This window comes from Haliotis rufescens, unplaced genomic scaffold (assembly GCF_023055435.1).
Source record: "Haliotis rufescens isolate VD_foot unplaced genomic scaffold, xgHalRufe1.0.p SCAF_1, whole genome shotgun sequence".
NCBI lineage: Eukaryota > Metazoa > Mollusca > Gastropoda > Lepetellida > Haliotidae > Haliotis > Haliotis rufescens.
Window position 1 is genome coordinate 17,088,899 of NW_025963779.1, and position 23,174 is coordinate 17,112,072.

At 37.0% G+C, this 23,174-nt stretch overlaps 1 protein-coding gene across 1 annotated transcript; it reads left to right on the top strand.

Annotated features, from left to right (window-relative positions):
* The first annotated feature begins 9,804 nt into the window (after window positions 1-9,804).
* On the top strand, window positions 9,805-10,890 carry LOC125373352 (histone-lysine N-methyltransferase SETMAR-like). The gene has a single exon (XM_048384494.1). The coding sequence runs from the start codon at window positions 9,805-9,807 to the stop codon at window positions 10,888-10,890; it is 1,086 nt and encodes a 361-aa protein (XP_048240451.1).
* The last annotated feature ends 12,284 nt before the right edge of the window (window positions 10,891-23,174 follow it).

Below are 23,174 nucleotides of genomic sequence, written 5' to 3' on the forward strand. Positions count from 1 at the left end.
GTACATCCGTGATCTAATGTAGAAGTAGTAGTAGGTATCAATAAATTACATGAAATTAAACCAAATATCGGTTATACCTACTTGGGTTGTCAGTCCAGATTTGATGAGGTCATTATGCGACGATGTCGTATTGGCCATTCAAGATATACTAATGAATATATATATTGAAAGTTGATGATCCTCTATTTTGTATCCCTTGTGATGAGAGAATGTCCTGCTTGACTGTATTGGTTTTTCCATCGCAAGGGATAAATATTTCAGAGCAACATCAATAATGGATCTTTTTAACAATGTTCCATCTCATTTAATAATTAACTTTTTATGAGAAATCGAACTGTTAGATAAATTTTGAATCTGTGTACATAGTTACCATTTTATTGTATCAGTAGTGTTTAACTTGTAACGGAGATTGTTAGTGGCTGTATGCTCAAAGGGGGTTGAAGTACTGTAAAATTATTGTCCCCCCTGAGAGGGCATGTAAGACCACATCATTCGAAGTAAGTTTATTCCTTCTATCATTCTAGTCGTAGTATGCTTGTTTGTTTTCATTTTGGCTAAACCTGATGATATTCGCCAGCGGTTAAGGGATGGTGTAAATCCTGCTGGGGAACCGTGCAGGTAGCAGAAGAATTGAAAGTCTCGACGGTCCCTAGTATGGTGGCCTACCTTTAGTTGCTGGCGACCCCAGCCCGTTTTTGTAATGTATTGTTATTTATCGTGATATGTTTTTATGGTTCAATACTAGTTTTGAAATATACATCTGTGGTAATCTAGTTATTTTACTCTCCTTTGACGACAGGTTTTATAATCAAACCGCATGTATTATGTATAATTTCAGTCTAACTTGATTTAGTCACGATATGGCTGATTATTGCCGATGTGACTATAAATATTCACTCACTCACTCACTTCAACTGAATATGCTAAATAAATTCTAAATGGGGTTGTAATGATCAAGTCTATTCACATCATACAGAATGCATTTAAGTGAGGTAACTTTTCAGAAGAAAAAAAAACATTGCAAGGATTTAATCAATTAGATTAATAGTTTGTGAATAAAACCTGATTTTTCAGTGCACATAACATTATCATGATATCGGCAGATGTTTTTGTATAAGTCTCTTTGCACAGCATTATTACTCCGATGTATTACAAGTATTGACACAAAATCACAACAATTTACATTGCCAACATGCAAATAATAGGTCTTCTTATGACTGTAGTTTGTGTCATCTCCCCTGGACCCATAAATTTATTCCTAATCAGGGCTGAATAGTAATATTGGAAAAAGGCTCGGGATAGATGTAATCTATCTTAATACAGAGTTGCTCACCCAGTCGATATGTAAGATTGATGTAAGATTCTCAATGGGAAAAAGAGTTGATTGAAGAGTCGATAATAGCATGTGTTTGCTGATCCTAAGTCAGCATCGATCTATCCGAATGTGATGACGTGCATTAAACTGTGAACAAATAACAAAATACATTTTTTGTATGACTATAGAACCGAAAGCGTACGCCTTTTCAGTTGATGGTTTCTGGTAATTAGCCCATTACGATCTATATTAATTAACTACCCCGATAATAGTGTACCATGCAACCCAAAACAGCAATCTATCAAACCTTCAAAAAAAAAACTGTTGCATTTACCACAATATAATAATAAAGTCTACCATGTATTTGGAAATTACTCGATTCTGATTGGTCAATCAGAGGTTATTAAATCACATTAAACCCCCTCTGATTGAAACAGGTGATTTGACAGGTGCATAACCGCGGTAACTAATATTTCCTCCTCTACCCAATGGGTAATGCATCTGTTGGGTAAATGAAATAAATATCAACTGAAAGCTCCCATGTCGGGAATAACTTGTACCAATGCAGTGTCTTCCTTCTTGAGACATTATTTCAATTCAACTGTGTGGAAAGGTGTTTAAAGTTCTTGTGGATCAAACGTTTCACTTTTTTTGTCAAACGCTTCACAGTAAGATAGAAGAGACGAGGAGGAGTCGACTGATGTAATTATTTCAACTAACCATCATAATGTACACGTGTTGTCCAAACATAGCTGAATCTATATACTAGTATACATATATTATATTAGTAATATTACATTATTGCCATTCAACAGCATCATTTAATTAAAATGATCATAAACATTGAAGATATGACAGTTTCAAGGTTCTTTGTGTACCATACCACTAAAGTCAGGCAAAACAGGTAAACACATGGCATTGTTGTGACAGATGGATGCTAATATAACACATATGCTACAACAATAGCATTGCATTTTATTAAAATTTATAGAATTTCTATACTTTTCAAATTTCGTGGGCATCTGCATTTGCAGTATACTAGTATATAAAGAAAACAAATTGCACATGCCACAATCACGACAGACGAGGAGAACGAGGTAAGAATAATTTGTTTGTCCTTGTTTTCTCAATCAATCAATGGTTTATTGTATGAAAAGCCATTGGCCCATATACAAGTGAGTTACATAGACATACAGTTATATTAACAAATATTGTAGTATACGGGGTATCAAGACAACAACTGACGTAACACAAAGGCATGATGAATGTATAAAGATACTTGTAGTTGAACGTTATACCATTTGCTTGACAGCAGACGTTCAAAGTTATTAGCAGATATACATGAAAAGGACCAGACGGGTAGATATTCCATTCTTACTTTGTTATATACAGGGCAAATAAACATAAAATGAAATTCGTCTGCAGCAATAAGGTTACAGACTGGGCAAATTCTGAGTGACTTTTCAATAAACTTAAATATCTTCCTCTATTCACTTTTAGGTCATTCAGACCAAGCCTAAAGCATATAAATGTATTGCGGAGGTGTTTGAATCTTAAATTTGAAAGGTACGACTCTGGTTCAAGGAGAGACTTAATATTACGATATGTGTCGTACCTCGAACTTCCTGAAAGTGTAGAATGCCAATCCTGTCGGAACATGTCTATAGCGCGAGTACGAAATTGTTGTAAGACTGAATGTTCGAATGCTCGCTGAAAACATGTTCATACTTATACAGCACTGTTTAGTACAAGGGATGGTTGCATGAGCAGGTTTGTAGGTAATAGATGTAATCAATGAAAGTACTAGAGAAAGTGCGTAGTTGTAATTCTCATTCATCTGACACTCGGTGAAATTCAGGTTAATAAAACACTTTATTGGCACATATACAATATTGTGCATTTTTACTATTCGTATAGTATTGCATCGCCTGTTGAATAAAAGAATTGAAAGTGTTTAACAGTCCAGCTGAAACCCTGATGCTTGCATAATATTAAATTCGTGTCATTAGAATGTACTGAATAACATGTTATGTTTTTAAACTTATGTAATAATGAACTGCGCTTATCATATTGCGTAAAACTGGATATACAATGTGTATGTTTATTTTCAGTCACCAAAATCAAGACCGCAAACAATGAATTTCAGTGCTTTATATATGGCTGTGGCCTTCGTCTTTCTCACTGGAAAAACAACACTGGTTTGTAGTAAAATGCAACTGACTGTCATCGCATATTCTATTTATATTAGTATATATTTTAATGTTTTATGTTCTTAACATAAGATAGCAACGCCATAAATCGTAAAGAACAATGAAGAAGGAGTCGTGGTTTATTTCACGATCAACCTTTGTTCTGACATGACGTCATTTCTGGAATTTCGATCATACGTACGTTCGCAACTCGATGACGTCGTAAATTGGACGACGCTATTTTTAGAGGGTAGTGAATTGTTCCCCTTAAACGTAGCTTGACAAGGCAGATGAACGCAATGAGCGAACGATCAAATCAAATAGAGCGCGAGATATGGCAATGTGTTATGGGAGAATATGTACACATAGTGGCCGTCAACTGGTTTTGTGTTCGTGAGAATATTCAGAAAATACTAAACATAACCACCCTGTTAATAAAATGGGCTTGTCCGACATTGCCGGGATCGGATTGTATTGAGGGAGTTACCATCATTTAATGCATGAAAATATTTTTAACGCTTGTCAAATTTATCAACATCTTCAAAGAGGCTGTACATAATGTTGATATCTCATATGAGAAATAGACGACTCGTCGTTCATTATCGTATTAAAACACACCTGATATCAGTCGCTCATGGACCGAGTTTGATGAAACTTGGTATGTGTGTTTCCGATTAAAATGTATATGTGTGAGCATTGTAGTAGTTTCACGTTGATAAGATTCATGCAATATTTTTTCAGTTTGCGTTGCCTTTGGACAACTTTTGCAAATCGGTTAATGACATGGGCGTAAGTACATGAAACATTATTTTGCAAGTATCTTTTAGTTCTGATTAGTTTGAAGGCTGTATATTTTCTGTTTATCTATCAGAAAATATCCGTATGACTCTTTCGTCTTTACACATGCACATTGTGTGTAAACGTTATGTACACTCATTGCTCGATTGGGGCGGTCGGGAAGCCTAGTGGTTAAAGCGTTCGTTCGTCACGCCGAAGACCCGGGTTCGATTCCCGACATGTGTTACAATGTATGAATCCCATTTCTGGTGACCCCCCGCCGTGATATTGCTGGAATATTGTTAAAAGCTGCGTAAAACCATACTCACTCACTCACTCATTGCTCGATTGGTCGACATAGTTTTTCTTCAATATACCAGTATGTAAAGTAACCAAAATGGTGCAACCTTATTCGACTCTTAACTTAAAAGAGACTGCGTTTACATTTAAACCCCTGAGGGGATTCCGGGTTAGAATAAGTCCCTAGCTTCATATACATGTCGGTACGAGACGACTCAATTGACTAGGTTTGGCGACTTAGTTGATTGTGAGTCAACAACATACCCAACGGCGTGGGACGTTGTTCATGACAGCAACTACAAGTTTGTCTTGTCCATTCACAGGCAGCCGTCATATAGCTAGAATATGGCTACATTTGAGTGCGGCGTTAAAAACAATTTGAACAAGTTTAACAATGTTTTAATTGTTATATCAGACGCAAAATAAGTTTTGATTCAGAATTACATCGCATGATTATTAAAACTTCCCATCTTATGGCTTTTGAAGTTGTCGATGTCAAAAGCAGTGTTGGGTTTATATCGTCGATACACCAATGATTCCAACGACCCCTCTCTGTTGCAGTATCCCTATTGCAGTACGCCTAAACACCATCACTTGGAAATAACGTAAAGGCGTTTGCATTATTTTCTTAGTAATACATCGAAGGGTTTTTGAAAGTTCCCAGCCGATTGGTGTTTCATATTTACGATGAAAATTGCAGTCTTATGTACAATCAGCATTGTAGAGTAGTCACAATAGACCAATGATTTTAACGACGAAGATCTCCCTACTCTATTGCAGTATTCCAATGCAGAAAAGACACTGACGGATGCAGTGAACGCACTCGGAAGTAAGGATTATACAATAATATATTTTACACCTGGAAACAAATTAAATTAAGTACCATCCCTCCTTTTCATATATCCTGAACATTTATTTTTTGGATGTATCTACATGTGCAGTTGGTAGGAGAAAGTATGTCACTCCGGATGGGTGCAAATGTTAATATTGGGATCATATCATAGGATACAAAGACACACAGTAAGCAAAGGGTCGTTAAATGACATGTCATCAGAGAATCGATTTTGGTTTCTGTGTTTCAGTATGAGCTTGTAACCTTGTAAACAAACGTAAATGTGTTTTGTTCTAAAATGTATAAAGGAAACGATTTCAAAAAATACTATTTTATTTGGAAATATGAACAAAGCTGTGCCTACCCTTTTCCCTGGTGTATATAAATGCACTGTGTATACTGTATTAAGTGATATAGCCACCAATTCGAGGTTAGAATAGTCACAGCAACATATGCTGGTCGCACGAACCGGCTAAATGGATCGGTTGGTCAGACTCGTAAACTTGGTTGATCGTTATCGTAAAACCAACGGATCGTTGCTTACAAAATCATTCACTGAATTGTTTGGTCCAGATTCGATTATTTACATTTTTATATTTGAATACTTTCTTAAACTGACGAAAAGAATTACTAAAACACTGATATCAAAGTCAAACATATAGTTTAGACTTTCATAAATAGTGAATGAACTCTCTTGTGACAAGCAATAAAGACTCAGCAATGATCGTAGTGTTTGTAAGTAGAAGATGTCTAATATACATATATATATATTATTGTTGTACCTTTTTTTGTAGAATACGTGAGTACACAGCCCAAGCCTTTAGCATGTCTGTCAACACGTTGATACTTTCTGGACTGCGTTGCAGTAAGACCTCATTGAACTGGACGGTTTGGGCTACACAACATGCTTTGAAAATTGTTTTTGTGAGTTAATGTGACCCGATTATAATCCTTGGTCTTGGAGCAGTAAACAATGATGATTGGTTCCAGAACATAATGGTAATCACCTGCATCACATTTGCTTTAAGATTGACTTGAGATAGTCTTACACAGGTCTATAGTGAACATTGAAGAATTCGTTCTCGCATGAATTTGGTATGCTTACCTCAGTACATCATTTTTCTTTAATATAGTGCTATGGCCCCTGTACCTTGAACATCGATGAGTGTGTCCATCAACAATAAATACGCAAATAATTTCCAAAACTCCTTCCACAGGTACCTATCAGATGGGAATCTAGCAATAGGATGTAGACCTCATCAGACCTGCTCCCTTTAAGTGATCGGTATATCTTACTGAGTGCGACGTTCAAATAGGCAACAAAGATACTTATTCAAACAGGACAGACATTTTAACTTTAGGCCTATCATATGGTCGTAGGTTATAATTGATAGAAATTAGATTTTCATTACAGGCCCGTTCTTGTCCTTTTCAGAACGAGACAAACACCGAGACGGCAATGGAAACTGTTCTGCAAATGGTAGGTTCACGTCAAAGTTGTGTACTGGTCTCATGTCTGTTAGCGTCTTTGCCGAGTAAAATGCCTTGTTTGGCAGTTTAGCTGAACCGATGGTCCATAATATTGGGTAATGCAGATCTAATTGTTATTTATATTTCACTAGTTAATAAATCTATAAATAACCAGTGTGCTAACCGCGCCCTAAACAATCAGGCAAGAATGACAGCTGCCATATTGCGGATGCTGACGTTAAACAACAATAAAAAGAAACAAGTTTATCGTTTTTATATCATCCGAACTTGGGTATATTTTAGATTAATATTTTTCTTTGACCCTTTCACAGTTGGCAGTTAGTCACATAAAATACTGCAGCGAAGTGGAAGTCGCAAAGAAGGGGAGCTAGGAAAGGCATGTTCTTCAATGGAAACCCGAGTAAGTAAGTTTTCTTTTACCGCTGTTTCGAATACTGTGTCAGTTATATTGCGACTGAATGAGGAACATTGTACAGAATATATATAGTAGGTGGAGGATTAACAGAAGAGGATAACGGTAACAACAATTGCATACATGGGCGGGATAACATGAGTAAGTAATGGCGACTGGAGGATAACACTGTCTCAACATGATGGACAGAGAACACATAGGTGGAAGCCAATGGGAAATGAAGCCAAATAAACAGGATAAGTTGCATAGGTGTGGTGATTATTGCTCAATGACTTCATTGGATGAAACAGCCTTGATCTCTGTTGATTGATGGCTTGAGGTGGCGAATGTGGACAGCTTCTGATAGTTTTCTTTTCTTGACATCATGGAGGTTGTCTTCTGTTAATCTTCCACCACTTTATATATTCTGCACAATGTTCTTCATTCAATCTTGCTTGACAACGGTATAAGGATTTGTACCGAAACGTCGCCTTTACAGTTTTAAAGAAGTTGTTATCCATAAATTGTGTCTTCTTTGTCATCCGGCAACTTCCAAGTAATGCCCATCAATTGGTGAGTTGTGTTTAACGCCGCTTTTAACAGTATTCCAGTTATATCACGGCGTTAATGCCCATCAAACAATTCAGCTCACGAAGTTGTCTTAGATAAGATCACTATCTAGAAATTATGTGTTCGGATTGGAAGTACGTTGCATGTTAAGAGTTTGGGAGCATTTAGGGAATGGTAGTTAAGAAGCGTCTGTTTCTGTTTTTGCAAGTGATTGAAAACATCTAAAGTTCTAGACAGTCATATGACTGCTCTCTGAATCAGTGCATGGTTATGACATGGGGCAAGGGGGTACTAGGGATGTACCTGATTGGATTATCTACTATCCGTTATCTTGTGTGAAGAGTAGGACTTATTACCTCATGCATGTTTTCTTTTTTTACAGGATACCAAGCCAAGCTGTTGAATTCGTGTTCTTGAAACCTGAATAAAAAGGCATGCTCTTTACTTTCTATGGTTGTGTTTGAATTTTCTCATAAAATATCGTCCCCACCTACAGTGTCTTGTATATACATTTATATGATCATTGAATGAGTGAGTGGACGTTAACTTTAATTGTTATAACGTAGATCAAACTTGCAGTTGTGCAAATGCAGATGCTAATCACGTACCGTTAAGGAATTTTGATAACAGCTATGTAGCCCTAACGCTTTTCACTGAAGCACCTTGAAGTTCTAAGAGACGTTGTCAGATTTTAGCGTTCTTTTTAAAACACAATTTGTTTAAAGTGACGAAATTAGAAATTAAACACTTTGTAGAGGATTTGTCTTCCTCAAGCAAAAGATTTGGTTATGCGGTTGGTTGTAGAATAATAAAGAATTACACATATTAGTGAGTGAATGCGTTTGTCTTAAAGACCCTTTTCAGTTATATAGAGAGTTATGGAGAGCCCTATCAGCGTTATACACCAAGTACTGTCGCACTGGAGGCATGTCACATGGTGTATACATCTCTTGTGGAACCAGTGCTAATTTATGGATGAGGTGTTTGTGGTGTTAACATGTACAGAGAAGTCCAGTCGAATAAAACGTGCCTCTTGGAGGCAGACGAAATGCATCAAATATAGCTACACGACGAGATATTCAACGAACAGAAGTTTGCGAAATGCTTACGAGATTAGAGCATATGACAACAGACAGGATCGCCAACTTTATACATGAAAATGGGAAAATGTAACCATAGTTATTGGAGAAGAAAGTCTTTAAACTTTAAGAACAATGCAACGCACTTTGGACCTTTGGAAGTAATTTAAGTAAAACGAGTGCGTATCAGGACTTTTTTAACTTGACTGACTGTGATATGTTGACTCGGGAAACATGGAATAATAGTAACATAGTAAGATAGAAAAATCTTGTTTCTACTTATTAGTGTGTGTGTGTGTGTGTGTGTGTGTTGCGTGTGTGTGTGTTGCGTGTGTGTGTGTGTGTGTGTGTGTGTGTGTGTGTGTGTGTGTGTGTGTGTGTGTGTGTGTGTGTGCATTTAATGCAAGACACAGAAATAAAGTATTTAATTCTTTGAATCTCTCTATATAACGGCGTGTCAACTTGATGTAAAAGGAAGTGCGAAGTGATGCAGGTCTTAGACGTTTGACATTTTCGCTTGGGTGAAAGCAACGAGCACGGATATGGTGATGACACACCTGGAGACATTTCTTTGTTAAAATAATAACCTTTGCATGCATAATTGAGGCATTAAGTTTGTTAAGCGAACACATTACAACACATCGCAACAAAATCACTCACTGTGCATACACAACAATAAAATAGAAAAGCGGAAGAGAGTTTGTTATACGAGGGCCATTCAATATATAACCAGCCTAAGCTATTTATCAGATCTTAACGGTTGCATGCTTGTCACGTGCTGTGCACCAATGTATGTCACGTGCATAGACAAAGTTTCACTGAGGAAATTGTATTTGGAGTCACACACGTGATCTATAAAGATGGCAAGGGTAGATGCTGCCAAATTTTCGTCAAAGGTTGAATACAGGGCTGTTATTAGGTACCTCTACTTAAAAGGGAAACCGGGAAAGGAGATACATGATGAATTGTCAGATGTTTGTGGTGACAGTGCACCTTCGTATGCACAGGTCAAATTCTGGGTTGCAGAATTTAAGAGGGGTCTGGGGGACCTGGAAGATGAGCCACGCCCTGGCAGGCCTGTAGAGGTGACCAATGATCAAACCAGTGAAGCTGTGAGACAACTGGTTGTCAAAGACAGGCGAATAAAGGTGTCAGAAATGGCCAAGGCCTTGGACATTTCAGAGGGAAGTGTCTATACCATTTTGCATGATCGTCTGGGTATGAGGAAGATGTCTGCCCGATGGGTCCCGACATGTCTGAGCGATGATCAGAAGGCTGTACGTGCGTCAATGTGTCAGGCACTTTTGACGCAATGCAGTCGGGATGGAGACAACTTTATGGAGAGAATTGTTACTGGTGATGAAACCTGGGTACACCACTATGACCCAGACACCAAAGAACAGAGTAAGCAGTGGACTGGCTTTGCTTCAACCCGTCCCAAAAAGTTTAAGACTCAACCATCGGCTGGCAAAGTCATGGCAACCATCTTTGGGGATACCAAAGGGGTCTTGCTCATTGACTACTTGCCACGTGGCCAGACTATTACTGGAGAGTACTACTCCGATCTCCTGGACCGTTTGCGGACTGCTATTCTTGCCAAACGTCGTGGAAAGATCACAAAAGGTGTGCTGCTCCAACATGATAATGCCAGAGTGCACACCTGTCGACTTGCGGTTGCCGCAGTGAAGCGGAACGGGTTCAAAGTATTGCCTCATCCACCTTACTCACCAGACCTGGCACCAAGCGACTACTTTCTCTTCCTAAACTTGAAGAAAGAACTCCGTGGACGTCATTTCCGGTCCACAGCAGTGGAGGGGTGGTTACACGAACAACCCCATGGTTTCTATCACAACGGGCTTTTAGCTCTCACACATCGCTGGACAAAGTGCATAGACCTCAATGGTGATTATGTTGAAAAAGAAGAAGTGAGGAGCAGTAGCAAATAGGTTAGGCTGGTTATATATTGAATGGCCCTCGTACATTGCGATACACTACATATACGAGGGGCGTTCAATAAGTTTTGCAACTTCTATATAAGATCAAGTCGCAGAATATCTTTTGCACTGTTATTTTTCGATATAATCTCCATTCACGTCAGTACACTTATTCCATTTGTCCTTCAAACTTTTTTATACCATATTATAGCAATCCGCAGATTGTCCCTCTGACCACGCCTCTGTGGCAGCCTTTATGCCCTCGTCATCCTGGAAACGTCTTCCACGTAGGGCAGATTTCATTTGCCGGAACAGGAAATTGTCACTGGGGGCTAAGTCTGGGCTGTAGGGTGGGTGATTTAACTGTTTGAATCCACATTCACATTTGGCGGCCTGTGCAATTCTCGACTTGTGAACCGGAGCGTTGTCATGTAAAAGTAGAATACCACGTGTTAACATCTCACGGCGTTTCTGGCGAATAGATTTTCGCATTTTTTTATTACATTAGCATAATACTGTTCATTGGTTGAGGTTTTCGGTGGCATGTAATCAATCCGTAATATGCCTCTTGCATCCCAAAATATGGTGGCCATTACCTTGCCAACCGATGGTTGAGTGCGAAACTCCATCGGAAGCGGAGAATTGGGGTGCTTCCATAATGAGAAATGCTACGTCACACACTACTTCAAGCGTACATCCGTTCTGTTTCTCTCACTCTTCTGTAACTTGTAAACAGTTTTAGAGGACACAATTAGATATGTTTTAAATCGCTGTCGCAAGACATTGGTTTAATCTCATCATTCGTGGGAATCTTCAATTTTCAGATTTTATGACTGCTTTATTAAATATAAGCAACACACCTTCGACGTTTTTTTTCTTCTAATTGCAGTTATTATTCTCAGTTTAAGTCTTATCTGAGTGCGGATACCTATTTAACCTGAGACCTTCTCCCTCATCAAATAATAATAATCATGTTTCGGTGTAATAACTCCAGACTTGTGTTAAATGTGACCGACATACAAAGACTCCATATGAAGAACGTTTTGTTATTCTGCCATGACAAAGGCCTTGATTACGTGGAAGTTGAACTAAACTGAGGAGCAAAGGTAAGAAATTATATCTTAGAAAATCAATACATTTGCTTCTTCGGCACAAATCTACAACATTTAAAACATGGTAGGGGTCATGTGGTTGCAAATTCATTTCTGAAGCCTGTCTTCGTTGAACCAATTTTTTTTTAACAAAAAAGTACACAGATTATTTTACGAAATGTTTCAGGATTGAGTGACGGTTAAATACACACAATCAAATTTAACAACAGTTCAATTTTCAAGTAGGAGATAACTTACTGTGTTTTAAAATTTGATGTAGTCCCACTGTAGAGTAGATACCTCTCATTTAAAATTGGAACCGAGCGCTTTAGAGGTACCTCCATTCTACCATGACGACAACAACGCTTTAAAAACGGCGCTCTCTTGCAACGCGGCACACTGCTCAACGGGTAACTACACAGGGCACAAAGGTCCGCTATGTTTGAACATTCCGAAAAGTGGTCAAAGGTAGTTACATATGTAATAAATATTACTAAAGTTCAACATTAAAATACCCATAGCCTTGAGTAATTCAAAATTAGCGTTTAAAACACATAGTTTTTCAAAAAGAAGTTGACAAATAACCCTCACAACGTTAACTCAGTCCAAGGATAGCTGTTTTAATTTCATCCCAACCTGGATATGGCAGATACGTTGACAATGCATGTATTTACCATTCAATTATAACACAGAGACCTACAATTATCATCGCCAAAGTCTCTAGCCGCTTCAGGTGAGAATAATGGTACATGCAAAATGGCTGGGAAATGAGGAATGCACCACTTCAAAACCGCGGCACTAACCGCTCATGTTCATGATCAGATCAGGATTTAATTGTATGCAGGGGTTTAAGAGATCCAATTACCTTGATTGAATATATAGTTCATATATATGTGTTTTCCAAACAACTGAAAATACCACATATATACGTGTATTATATCAGTAATGATATCTTATCTAAATGACAGCATCTTTTAATTAAAGTGATGATAAAATTTGAAGATATGAAGATTTCGAGGTTTAATGTGCAACCTGCTACAAACGACGGGAGGAACAAAAGCGCTGTTGTGACGCATGGATGTTTATTTAATAGAAAATGTAAGTGCAAGATAATAATCGCACTAGATGATCCGCCGAAACAGTCATATTATGTATATATATTCCACAATTATTAGAATTTCTGTACTTTTCAAATTGCGTTGACACCTGCATTCTGGTATATATTAAGAAAGTATTTTACCCATGCCACAACCGACAGACGAGGGGAACAAGGTAAGTATAATTTGCTTGTCCATGTTTACTCACACTGTGATATGTTGGAATTCTCGTTGAAAATATGTTCGTACTAATGCAGCACTGTTTTGTACACGGGATGGTTGCATGTGCAGGTTTGTAGGTAATAGATATGATCAAATGAATGTACTACAGAAAGTGAGTATCTATAATTTCTTATTCATCTGATCCTCGGTGCTCTTCAGGTTATTAAAACATTTTATTGGTACAAATGGTGCTACACTAATCTGCCTTTTTATCTATTATTCTTTTCTTCTTATGCATCGGATACTCACCTTATTCATCCGACTTAATAATACAGTTACTTTATTGGCACACGTAGAACAATATTCTGCCATTTCACTATTCGTGCTGGTTGAATGTGTCCTCAGCACCCCATTGCTTGTCGTATGAGGCGACTAAATTGGGCAACCCGTTTGCCCTGGGATCCGCACCTGTGTTCTCTTGTCCAACACACCACTTTGACCCTGACTTCACCTAGATGGGTGGTAGAATGGGCCCGATTCTATCAATCCGCTGGTCACGCCATGCCCTGTGTATGCAACACGTTCATTTTATAATTTTTCAATTGATATGAATGTTGGGTATGAATGTTATAAATGAAAATTCTTTGTTATCAACTTGCCTAGAGTCCCATGCCAGAAGGCGGTGGCTCATGGGCCAATCTGGTACTTTCGACCTCTGAGTTCTGTATGTCTTCAATTTCTTGTCATGGGCCGAGCCAGCCTAGCATTTTATTTGATAGACAAATGCAGCTATTCATGTTGTTCTTACTGGAGTATACCACCTCTGTATCCCTGATGTTTGCATGTAGGAGATCCGGTGCAATAAAACATCGCTCTTTGTAGCACCCCATGGTGTGTGGGGAGCAGGGGTGCTGAATAAATTACTTTCATCATGGCTCACAATCATTCTGGTTCAAACCGCAATGAAAAGAAGAGACGTCTGGAAGCTGAGATTTCATCATCTGATGATGATGTTTCTGTTCTACAAAATTTTAATTCTTGGACACGGTTTCAAGTTGTCGATTAAAAAATGAATCACCTTTGAAAATATATCTTTTTGCCATATCTAAAGCCATTGCAGGTATTTGTGGTGAAGTCAAGACTGTTAAACGGCTTCAGAGTATCTCTTTTCGTAGAGTGTGCACGGAGACAGCAAGGTATCAATCTTTTGAAATGTACTACTTTTGCAAACAGTGAAGTTTCTGTCTCTACGCACAGAACGCTAAACTCAAGTCGAGGGATCATCCGCGACAGAGCCCGTTGTCTGGCAGAAATGACAGAAGAGGAAATTCTTGAAGAACTTCAGTGAAACGTTTAACAAGAAAGGATGAGAAAACATTGTCCAAACAAATACATATTTTTCACTTTTTCACTGTAAACCATACCCTAATCTATAAAGGCAGGCTATTTTAACATCGGAGTGGAGGTGTATGTCCCCAATCAACTCCGATGTTACAAGTATCAGACGTTTGGACACGGCCGATTGTTTGTCACCGTTGTGGTGGAAATCATGACGCCTCAGATTGTACAGCTGACCCCAAGTGTGCTAAATGTATGGGTAAACATGTTGCGTCTTCACAATCCTGTCCTCTTTGGAAACATGAAAAAGATATATTAACAGTCAAATGTCAAAATAACATTTCTTTTTAGGAGGCTAAAAATGTCGTTGTCAAGGGTCACCTCCATCAGTGCAAACCTATGCTGCTGCTGTCTCTCGCCCTTCTACCACAAGATCTATAGAATGGGAAACTGACTTGACATGGGCACCCTCTGAACACCCTGTGCCTATGCTTACAACATCTGTGAGTCAGACAAATGATTCCTCCATTCTGTATCCCTTGTGATGAAAGAATCACCGTCAAGCATGCCCTGCTTGACTGTATCGATTTTTCCATCACAAGGGATAATTATTTCCAGGTTTCATCAATGAAGGATCTTTTTAATGTAAGTACTCATTTAATTATTTTTTTTTTAAAAGAAATTGAATTAAAAGATAAATTTTGATCAAATGTATTGTAAAAAGTATGTGATTTTAATTTGGTAAAATGATTATATAACTGTGATTGTTAGTGGCTTACCTTCAAAGGGGGTTGAAGTAACATAAAATAATTGTCCCCTTGAGAGGGTAAATAAATCTTATTTCATTCAAAGTATTTTTCATTTTCCATGGTTTTAATCGCAGAATTCTTGAATGCTTTGTCTTAAACTTTCTAACAATCACCAGTTGCCAGAGGGATGGTGTAAATCCTGCTGGGGCACCACGCAGGAAGCAGATGTACCGTAAGTCCCCGTGGTCCCTTGTATGGTGGCTTAACTTTGGTTGCTGGTGATCTCTAGCCAACTTTTATAATGTATTGTACTGATTAGTCAAAATTTTATTACTTACTAGTTTTATATTTAAAGCTATGATACCTTAGTTCTTTTACTGTCCATTGACGACAGATTTTATAGTCTATAGTTATGTAATATTACTGTACAACTTGATTTAGTCACGATATGGCTGAAATATTGCCGATGTGACTATACATCTGAACTCACTCACTCAAACAGTAGTGACTCCTCTTCACGTTCTCCTATAGAACCACCATGAACCATTCAAATATACTTCAATGGAATACAGATTACAACCTACATCTTTTCAGAATGTTATTGATCAACTGAATGAATTTGCTAATGAATCAATTCCTAAGTCCTCTGTCAACCCACGTGTTCGTAAACCATGGTTTGATGATTATTGCAAACAAGCTAGGACATGTCGTAAGAAGGCGGAGAATTACCTCCGTAAACATCCTACTGTCGACAACTTCAACACTGTCAAAATTTCAAATGCTAAGGCAAGACGTCTATTCAAACAAAATAAACGTCAATCATGGAAGAAATATGTCTCAAAAATAAATTCTCGTACCCCCATGTCCAAGGTTTGGGACATGATTAAAAGGATCAAAGGCAAGGGATCACATTCTACAGTTAATCATCTGAAGGATGGCGATACTTTGCTTACTGATAAATCTAATATTGCCAATGGACTTGGGGAAACATTATCTCAACATTCATCTTAATCTAATGACGTTCCAGGAATTAACAAATATCAGCTCCAACAGGAAGAGAAAAACATTAATTTTACATCTGATAATGGTGAAGATTACAAAGAAGTATTTTCACAACATGAGCTATATACTGCCTTAGGGCAAGCTCATGATACAGCAGGAGGCGCTGATCATATTCATTATCAGCTACTAAAACACTTGCCCGAATCATGTCTTGAAACTATGTTGAATATATTTGGACATCAGGGAACTTTCCACCTTCATGGCATGATGCCATTTTTGTCCCTATACCAAAACCTGGACGGGACCATTCTGATCCATCAAATTACCTATCTCTATCTCTCACTAAGCTGTGTTTGTAAAACTATGGAACGCATGATAAATAATCGATTAATGTGGTACTTGGAAACAAATAATGTTATTACCAATATACAATGTGGTTTCCGGAAAAACAGAAGTACTATCGATCATTTGGTGCGTTTAGAATCGTTCATTAAAAATTCCATTGTAAATAAACAACATGCTGTATCGATATTTTTCGACTAAGAAAAAGCTTATGATACAACATGGAAACATGGTATTTTAAAAGATCTACATGATTTTGGATTAAGAGGCCGTTTGCCTCATTTTATATTTCAGTTTTTAACAGAAAGACAATTTCAAGTCCGAGTGGGCACAGACCTGTCTGATCATTATAATCACGATCAGGGTGTCCCAAAAGGCAGTAGATTGTCTGTCACTTCATTCAGAATAAAAATTAACAGATTGTCAAAAGTATTTAATGATTCTGGAGATGGATCACTTTTTGTGGATGATTTTAATACATCTTGCCGTGGTAAAAATATGCACACAATAGAAAGGCAATTGGTGTCTAGGGAACAGATTTAAATTTTCCAAATCACAAACTAACTGTATACATTTCTGCAGAAAATATAAACCGCATAAGGACCCTGAACTATTTCTAAATGGCACCCCTATCAAAGTTGTGAAGGAGGCCAAGTTCTAGGAACTTATTTTTGCTAACCATTTACCTTTCCCCCACATATTAAATACCTAAAAGCATTGAAAGCATTGAAAGCAGTGTCTTATTCAAAGTGGTGAGGGGATCAAACAACCCTCTTACACTTGTATAGATCACTGATCCGTACAATACTTGATTATGTCTCCATTGGCTATGGTGGAGCCTGCAAAAGAAATTTACAAAAACTAGATACTATACATCACAAGGGCCTGAGGCTTTGCCTTGTAGCCTTTAGAACGTCTCTCATTCACAGTCTGTATGTAGAGGCGGATGAACCTTCTCTTAAACAACGCTGTCTAAAATTACCTTTATAGTACATCACTAAATTATATTCTAATCAGTCAAATCCAGCGTTTGAATGCATATTCAATCCTCTCTACGAAAATCTTTACAATAAGAAATCAACACTCACTCCACCACTCGGAATCAGAATAAAATCTGCCATATCAGCTTCTAATATTAAACTCCAAGATATAGCTCCTACTCAACTTTTTTCATCTCCTCCTTGGCAAATGGTCAAGCCAGAGGTAGACCTTACACTAACAAAACTAAATAAATCAGATACTAACCAATAAATATACCAACACGAATACAATCAATTAAGAAACACTTACGACACTTATAAATCTATATTTACTGATGGATCTAAGGATGGTGACGCAGTTGCTAGTGCCACTGTCATTGGATCCAGAACAATATCTTCACGATTACCTGATAACAGTTCCATATTCACAGCAGAAGCAAACGCCATTTTTACAGCAATAAAACATATCAGAAACCAATCTAAACATAAACAGTTCATTATTTTTTCAGATTCTCTTTCGTGCCTTCAGGCGATTAAAAATATATCTTGCAAACATCCACTTTCAATCCAATTTCTCGAATTAATTAATGATCTTGCTACTGGCCAATATGACATACTTAGATCTTACATCCGTGATCTGATGCAAAAGAAGTGGGACACCCAGGTAGTATCAATAAATGACATGAAATTAAACCAAATATCCTGCTTGACTTGTTGATTTTTCCATCACAAGGGATAAATATTTCAGTGTTAAAACAATTAAGGACATTTTAAATGATGTTAATTCTCATTTAATATTATTCTTTTTAAACGAAATCGAACTTGTTCATACCTTTTGATGTGCTTAATGTATTATTTTATAAATTGGTAGTGCTAATTAATAACTTAGATTGTTAGTGGCTGAACCCTCAAGAGGGGTTGAAGTAGGGTAAAGTTATTGTCCCACATCATTCGAAGTATTTATATGCATGCCAACATTTTTAAACGCAGTATTTTCGTCATTTTAATATAAGGCTGAACTGGTAAACTATCGCCAGTGACTGAAGGGATGATATAAATTCTGCCAGGGTATGGTGATCTCCCTTTAGTTACTGGCGATCTCTAGCCCATTTTTATATTGTTTTGTCAACTGATTCGTTCTGCTTTTAAATGTTCCTCAACTAGTTTTAAATCTAATCTGTGATAGTCATGTTATCGTACTGTCCTTCGATGACAGTTTTTTATAAAGTCTAAATATATGTATAATTAATGCATAACTTCTCGTCACGATATGGCTGAAATATTGTACTGCCAATGTAGCGTTAAATATTAACTCACTCACACTCACTTGACAAAAAGGGAAAAGTTGACTTCATCCCTCTTGTCATACAGTCTTGATGATATTTTTTGTCACTGTGAAACTTAATGCATATAGATCTACACATGAAACAGATGAGGCGTTTGGTCTCTTTTATTTATAATTCAGGTAAATCAGTGGAAGGAATTGGCTATTGACCATTAATGAATGGCATCAGGTCATCCATATTCCTGGAGCTGAATTTCAACTTCCTGTGCTTTGATTTTGCCAATCAAGTAAAGAGGAACTCTAAAGAAATATGTTCGGTCTGCAACACAGTGGCAATACAATCAACCAAGTCACCAAGTCTGACACCCTGATCCATTTAGTCGCCTCGTACGAGTACAAAAAGCACAGCTTGCTAGAGACCTGTATTCTTAACCGGCTACATGCTTATGATATAGCTGTAATCGTACAATGGACTCTGCTTTTGGGACTGGTTTGTTATGATTCTTGAAGGGTTTTGGTGCTATAATTTATATGCTAAGCGCAGATTTTCCCTTATACTTTCTTTGGCCCTTTGATTTACATGTTCTGCTCATATTTTCTGTATAAGCTCTCTTCGCTTCAGAGAACACTCTGTACATGTTCGGCAGAAATTGTCCCGTTTAATCTCTATTTAATTTGGAGAAAATTCATTCAGATAAAAACATTCCGGGGACGTGGCTCGCTGAGCGTAAGGGCTGGTGGATTTAGAACGTAGAGGTAAATGTTTCTCCACTGAAAAGAGCATTGCTTAAAAAGGTTGAAGTATGATTTATAGTGTCTCTGATAGTCATCTTATAGTTGTGTGTATGTTCTTGTGAGAAAGCGTGTTCATACATGTACATACGTGTTCATGCCCGAGCGTAGTCTTAAAGTGCATTAGGAATGTATTTTGATGTATTTGTAACTGTCTCCAAATGAATTTATATCATTGCAAATGGGATGAAATTTAACATTGGTTCATGTACATATATGTAAATAATTGAGTCCTGTTCACTTTAATGTCACCCGTGAAGATTCCGGGGTACAATAGGTCTTTAGCAACCCATACTTGCCGTAAAAGGTGACTATGCTTGTCGCAAAAGGCGACTAACGGGATCGGGTGGTCAGGCTCGCTGACTTGGTTTATACATGTCATCGATCCCAATTGCGTGGATCGATGCTCATGATGTCAATCACAGGATTGTCGGGTCCAGATTCGATTATTTCACAGACCGCCGTCATATAGCTGGAATATTGCTGAGTGCGGCGTTAAACAACGAACAAACACTTTAATGTACATTAGAACAGTTTGGAAGTATTAATAAAAAATAAATGTATAATTAATATAATTGTTATCGTTATATGTAGCCATTTGATCACATAAGAATAAATGTTCTGTTTACACGAGCTTTTTCAGACTTAAATAGAAAGTCGTGCACCCTAATTATAAGCCGTAATTAATTCAAATGTTCCTATAGACACATTAATTATATATGACATGCTTAACTTCCTGATCAATTACAGAATGTAAATAATTGTTATTCATTTGACAATTGGACAATGCGTCAATACTCATGAAAAATACATCATATTTGTGATCAATTATGCCAACCAATAAAGCAAACACCATTTATTTGAAAGAGTGTAACATTTGCCATTCACGTTAATTCGCACCAATTTGAGTGAGTAGTCATATCCTTCTAATTGCATTTGGAAATGAAATGTCATTAAGCCTCAGTCACACAGACAATGCGACTGCGATGCAACGTCTTGGCGACCAAAATATTTGACAATCGCAATGAGGTTAATTGGGCATTCACCATGGCTGAAAGTTAGAAGCACGCACTACTTTGAAGCACACATGTCAGGCAGAACATAATATATTGTCAATATATATATATATATATATATATATATATATATATATATCATGTCAATAATATTTAATTCATCCGAGGGCGGGGTAACTAGATTTTATTTTACTTTCCATCGTAAAGTGTATGGAAAGTACTTGAAACCATAAACACAACAAAAATTACAAATCTTGTGGATATCTATAATAGATTTCAACAGTCACATTGCCCAGGTTTTTTTGTCTGGTGCTCTAAGTAAAACCAGTATAACCTGAAAGGCATAGAGTTAGTGGGTCTTTTTAATGAATAAACATAAAAGAATAGTTGATAAAGTCAAAGCAGTACATTATTTCCATTCACTGCTGCATCGTTTTTTCATCGTTTTTTTGTTAATATGTAATAAATGAATTATAACATATATTTTATTTGGGCATCTGGAACATGGGGTTGGGCATGTCACCAGGGATAAATCTGGACCTGCTCAGAGGCTGATATCCTTAAAATAATGCAGAATGTAAGGAAATTATACGTTATTAGGTTTTTTCCCAATCTGTCTGCCAAGGGAACTTAGTTTGGAAGTCTTAATTTAGATAAAAATCCCTGGTCACATTTCCAGAATATTGGACTTAATAAACTGTTTAGGTATGTGAGAACAGTGGAAAACATTGAGAGGATTCAAGATATAAAATGAGCACCTGTAACTGCTATGGTTATGGCAAATCAATCGGATCCATGTTCCAGAAAAGGGAAACCTGCGATGGCAAAAGTATCTGAAGACAGGGTCTGCAGTATTTCCCATCAATAAATTGCATTGATAAAATATACAACACAAATTAAAATTCATATATGATCTTTCATTCTAAAGAGTTGTCATGAATCCAAGAATTATTATTGTTAACAACTAAACATGTAAATTAAGTACAACAAATATCTCATAAGGAAGAGAATTTATGGATGTCAACTTCTTTATTATGAGGAACACCACCATCCTTGAATTCTCTTCCTTACGTGTATCACTTCTAAATGCCATCTAAAGACTTACATATGTCATAAGTTCAAAGTTTTAATCAACAAAATTACCTGTTGATATAAACATATTTATTTTCATAAAGTGGAGGGATTGCAATTGGCAAACAAGCAAAGTTTGCTTATCTGAATGCCTCTCCCAAACATGATACATATACAAATAGCAATGAATTGATAGTGACATGAGAAAAACCTACATTGTATAATTGGCATTAAAGGTAGGTATTGTTCTGTAAGTGTTTAATTATTGGATTATCTTCCATAACTACAGTTACATTATTATTTACATTCAGCACAACAACATCGCAGTATCACATAGCAAAGCCATCATCTCAGACAAAATCTCTAAATCGGCAAGAAGATAGAATAAAACTGTGCACCGATTTCAAAATTTCAAGATTTGTTACTGTCGTTACATTTGAATTACCATTTAGAATTGAATTTAAATCGTAGCCTTTTACGAAATAATACATGTTTTGCCTTACTGTACTGTTTAAGGGACGCGTAAGAAAGAAATGAAGTGCATCTTCCGTATGATAGCCACAACAACATCTCGGGCTGTCGGATATAAATCTGGCAAATTTGTCGGCGTTTAGATCACTGCAGCCAAGCCTGAGACGGGAGTGTATAACCTGACAGAATTTTGATCCATAATTTGTATCAAAGTATATACCATTCCTATCATTGCTTTTTATAAAACTTTTAAAACTTCCTAAGCTACTGGCATTAGTGTATTCAATAGGTAGTGAGTTCCAAATATTAACTGTATCCGGAATAAATGATTTGGCATAATTATTTGATTTACACTTTGTGGTTTGCAGCTGTGAGCAGTTCCTCAAATTATAATCACTTGCATTCGACACTCTATTTGGAACTAAGGATGAGAGATAGTCCGGTACTAGATTGTTAACCATTTTATAAAAAAATATTTAACTTTTGAAAATGCCTTCTTTCTTCTAATAATGTAAGATTTGTTTCTTTATAAAGTTTACCGTGAATAGTGCCACGAACAGCCCCACAAATAGTTCTGAGTGCATCTAGATTTAGTTTTTCAAGTAGTAACGCCTGTTCTTTTGTGCAGTTGTCCCATATGTGGCAACAATAATCAAATATCGGTAATATGAAAGATTTATACATAGTTTCCAGTGTTTTTTCTATTTAAACGATACTTGAAACTCCTGAGACAGTTAATCATTGGACTGACTTTCTTGACTAGGCTATCAATATGATCGTTCCACATACAATCTTCTTGGAGAGTAAGTCCAAGATGTTTATGAGATTGAACTTCCTGAACAGTAGTGTTACTCATTTTCAAAACTGGTTTTACATTTGGAAGAATCTTCCGGGAAAATT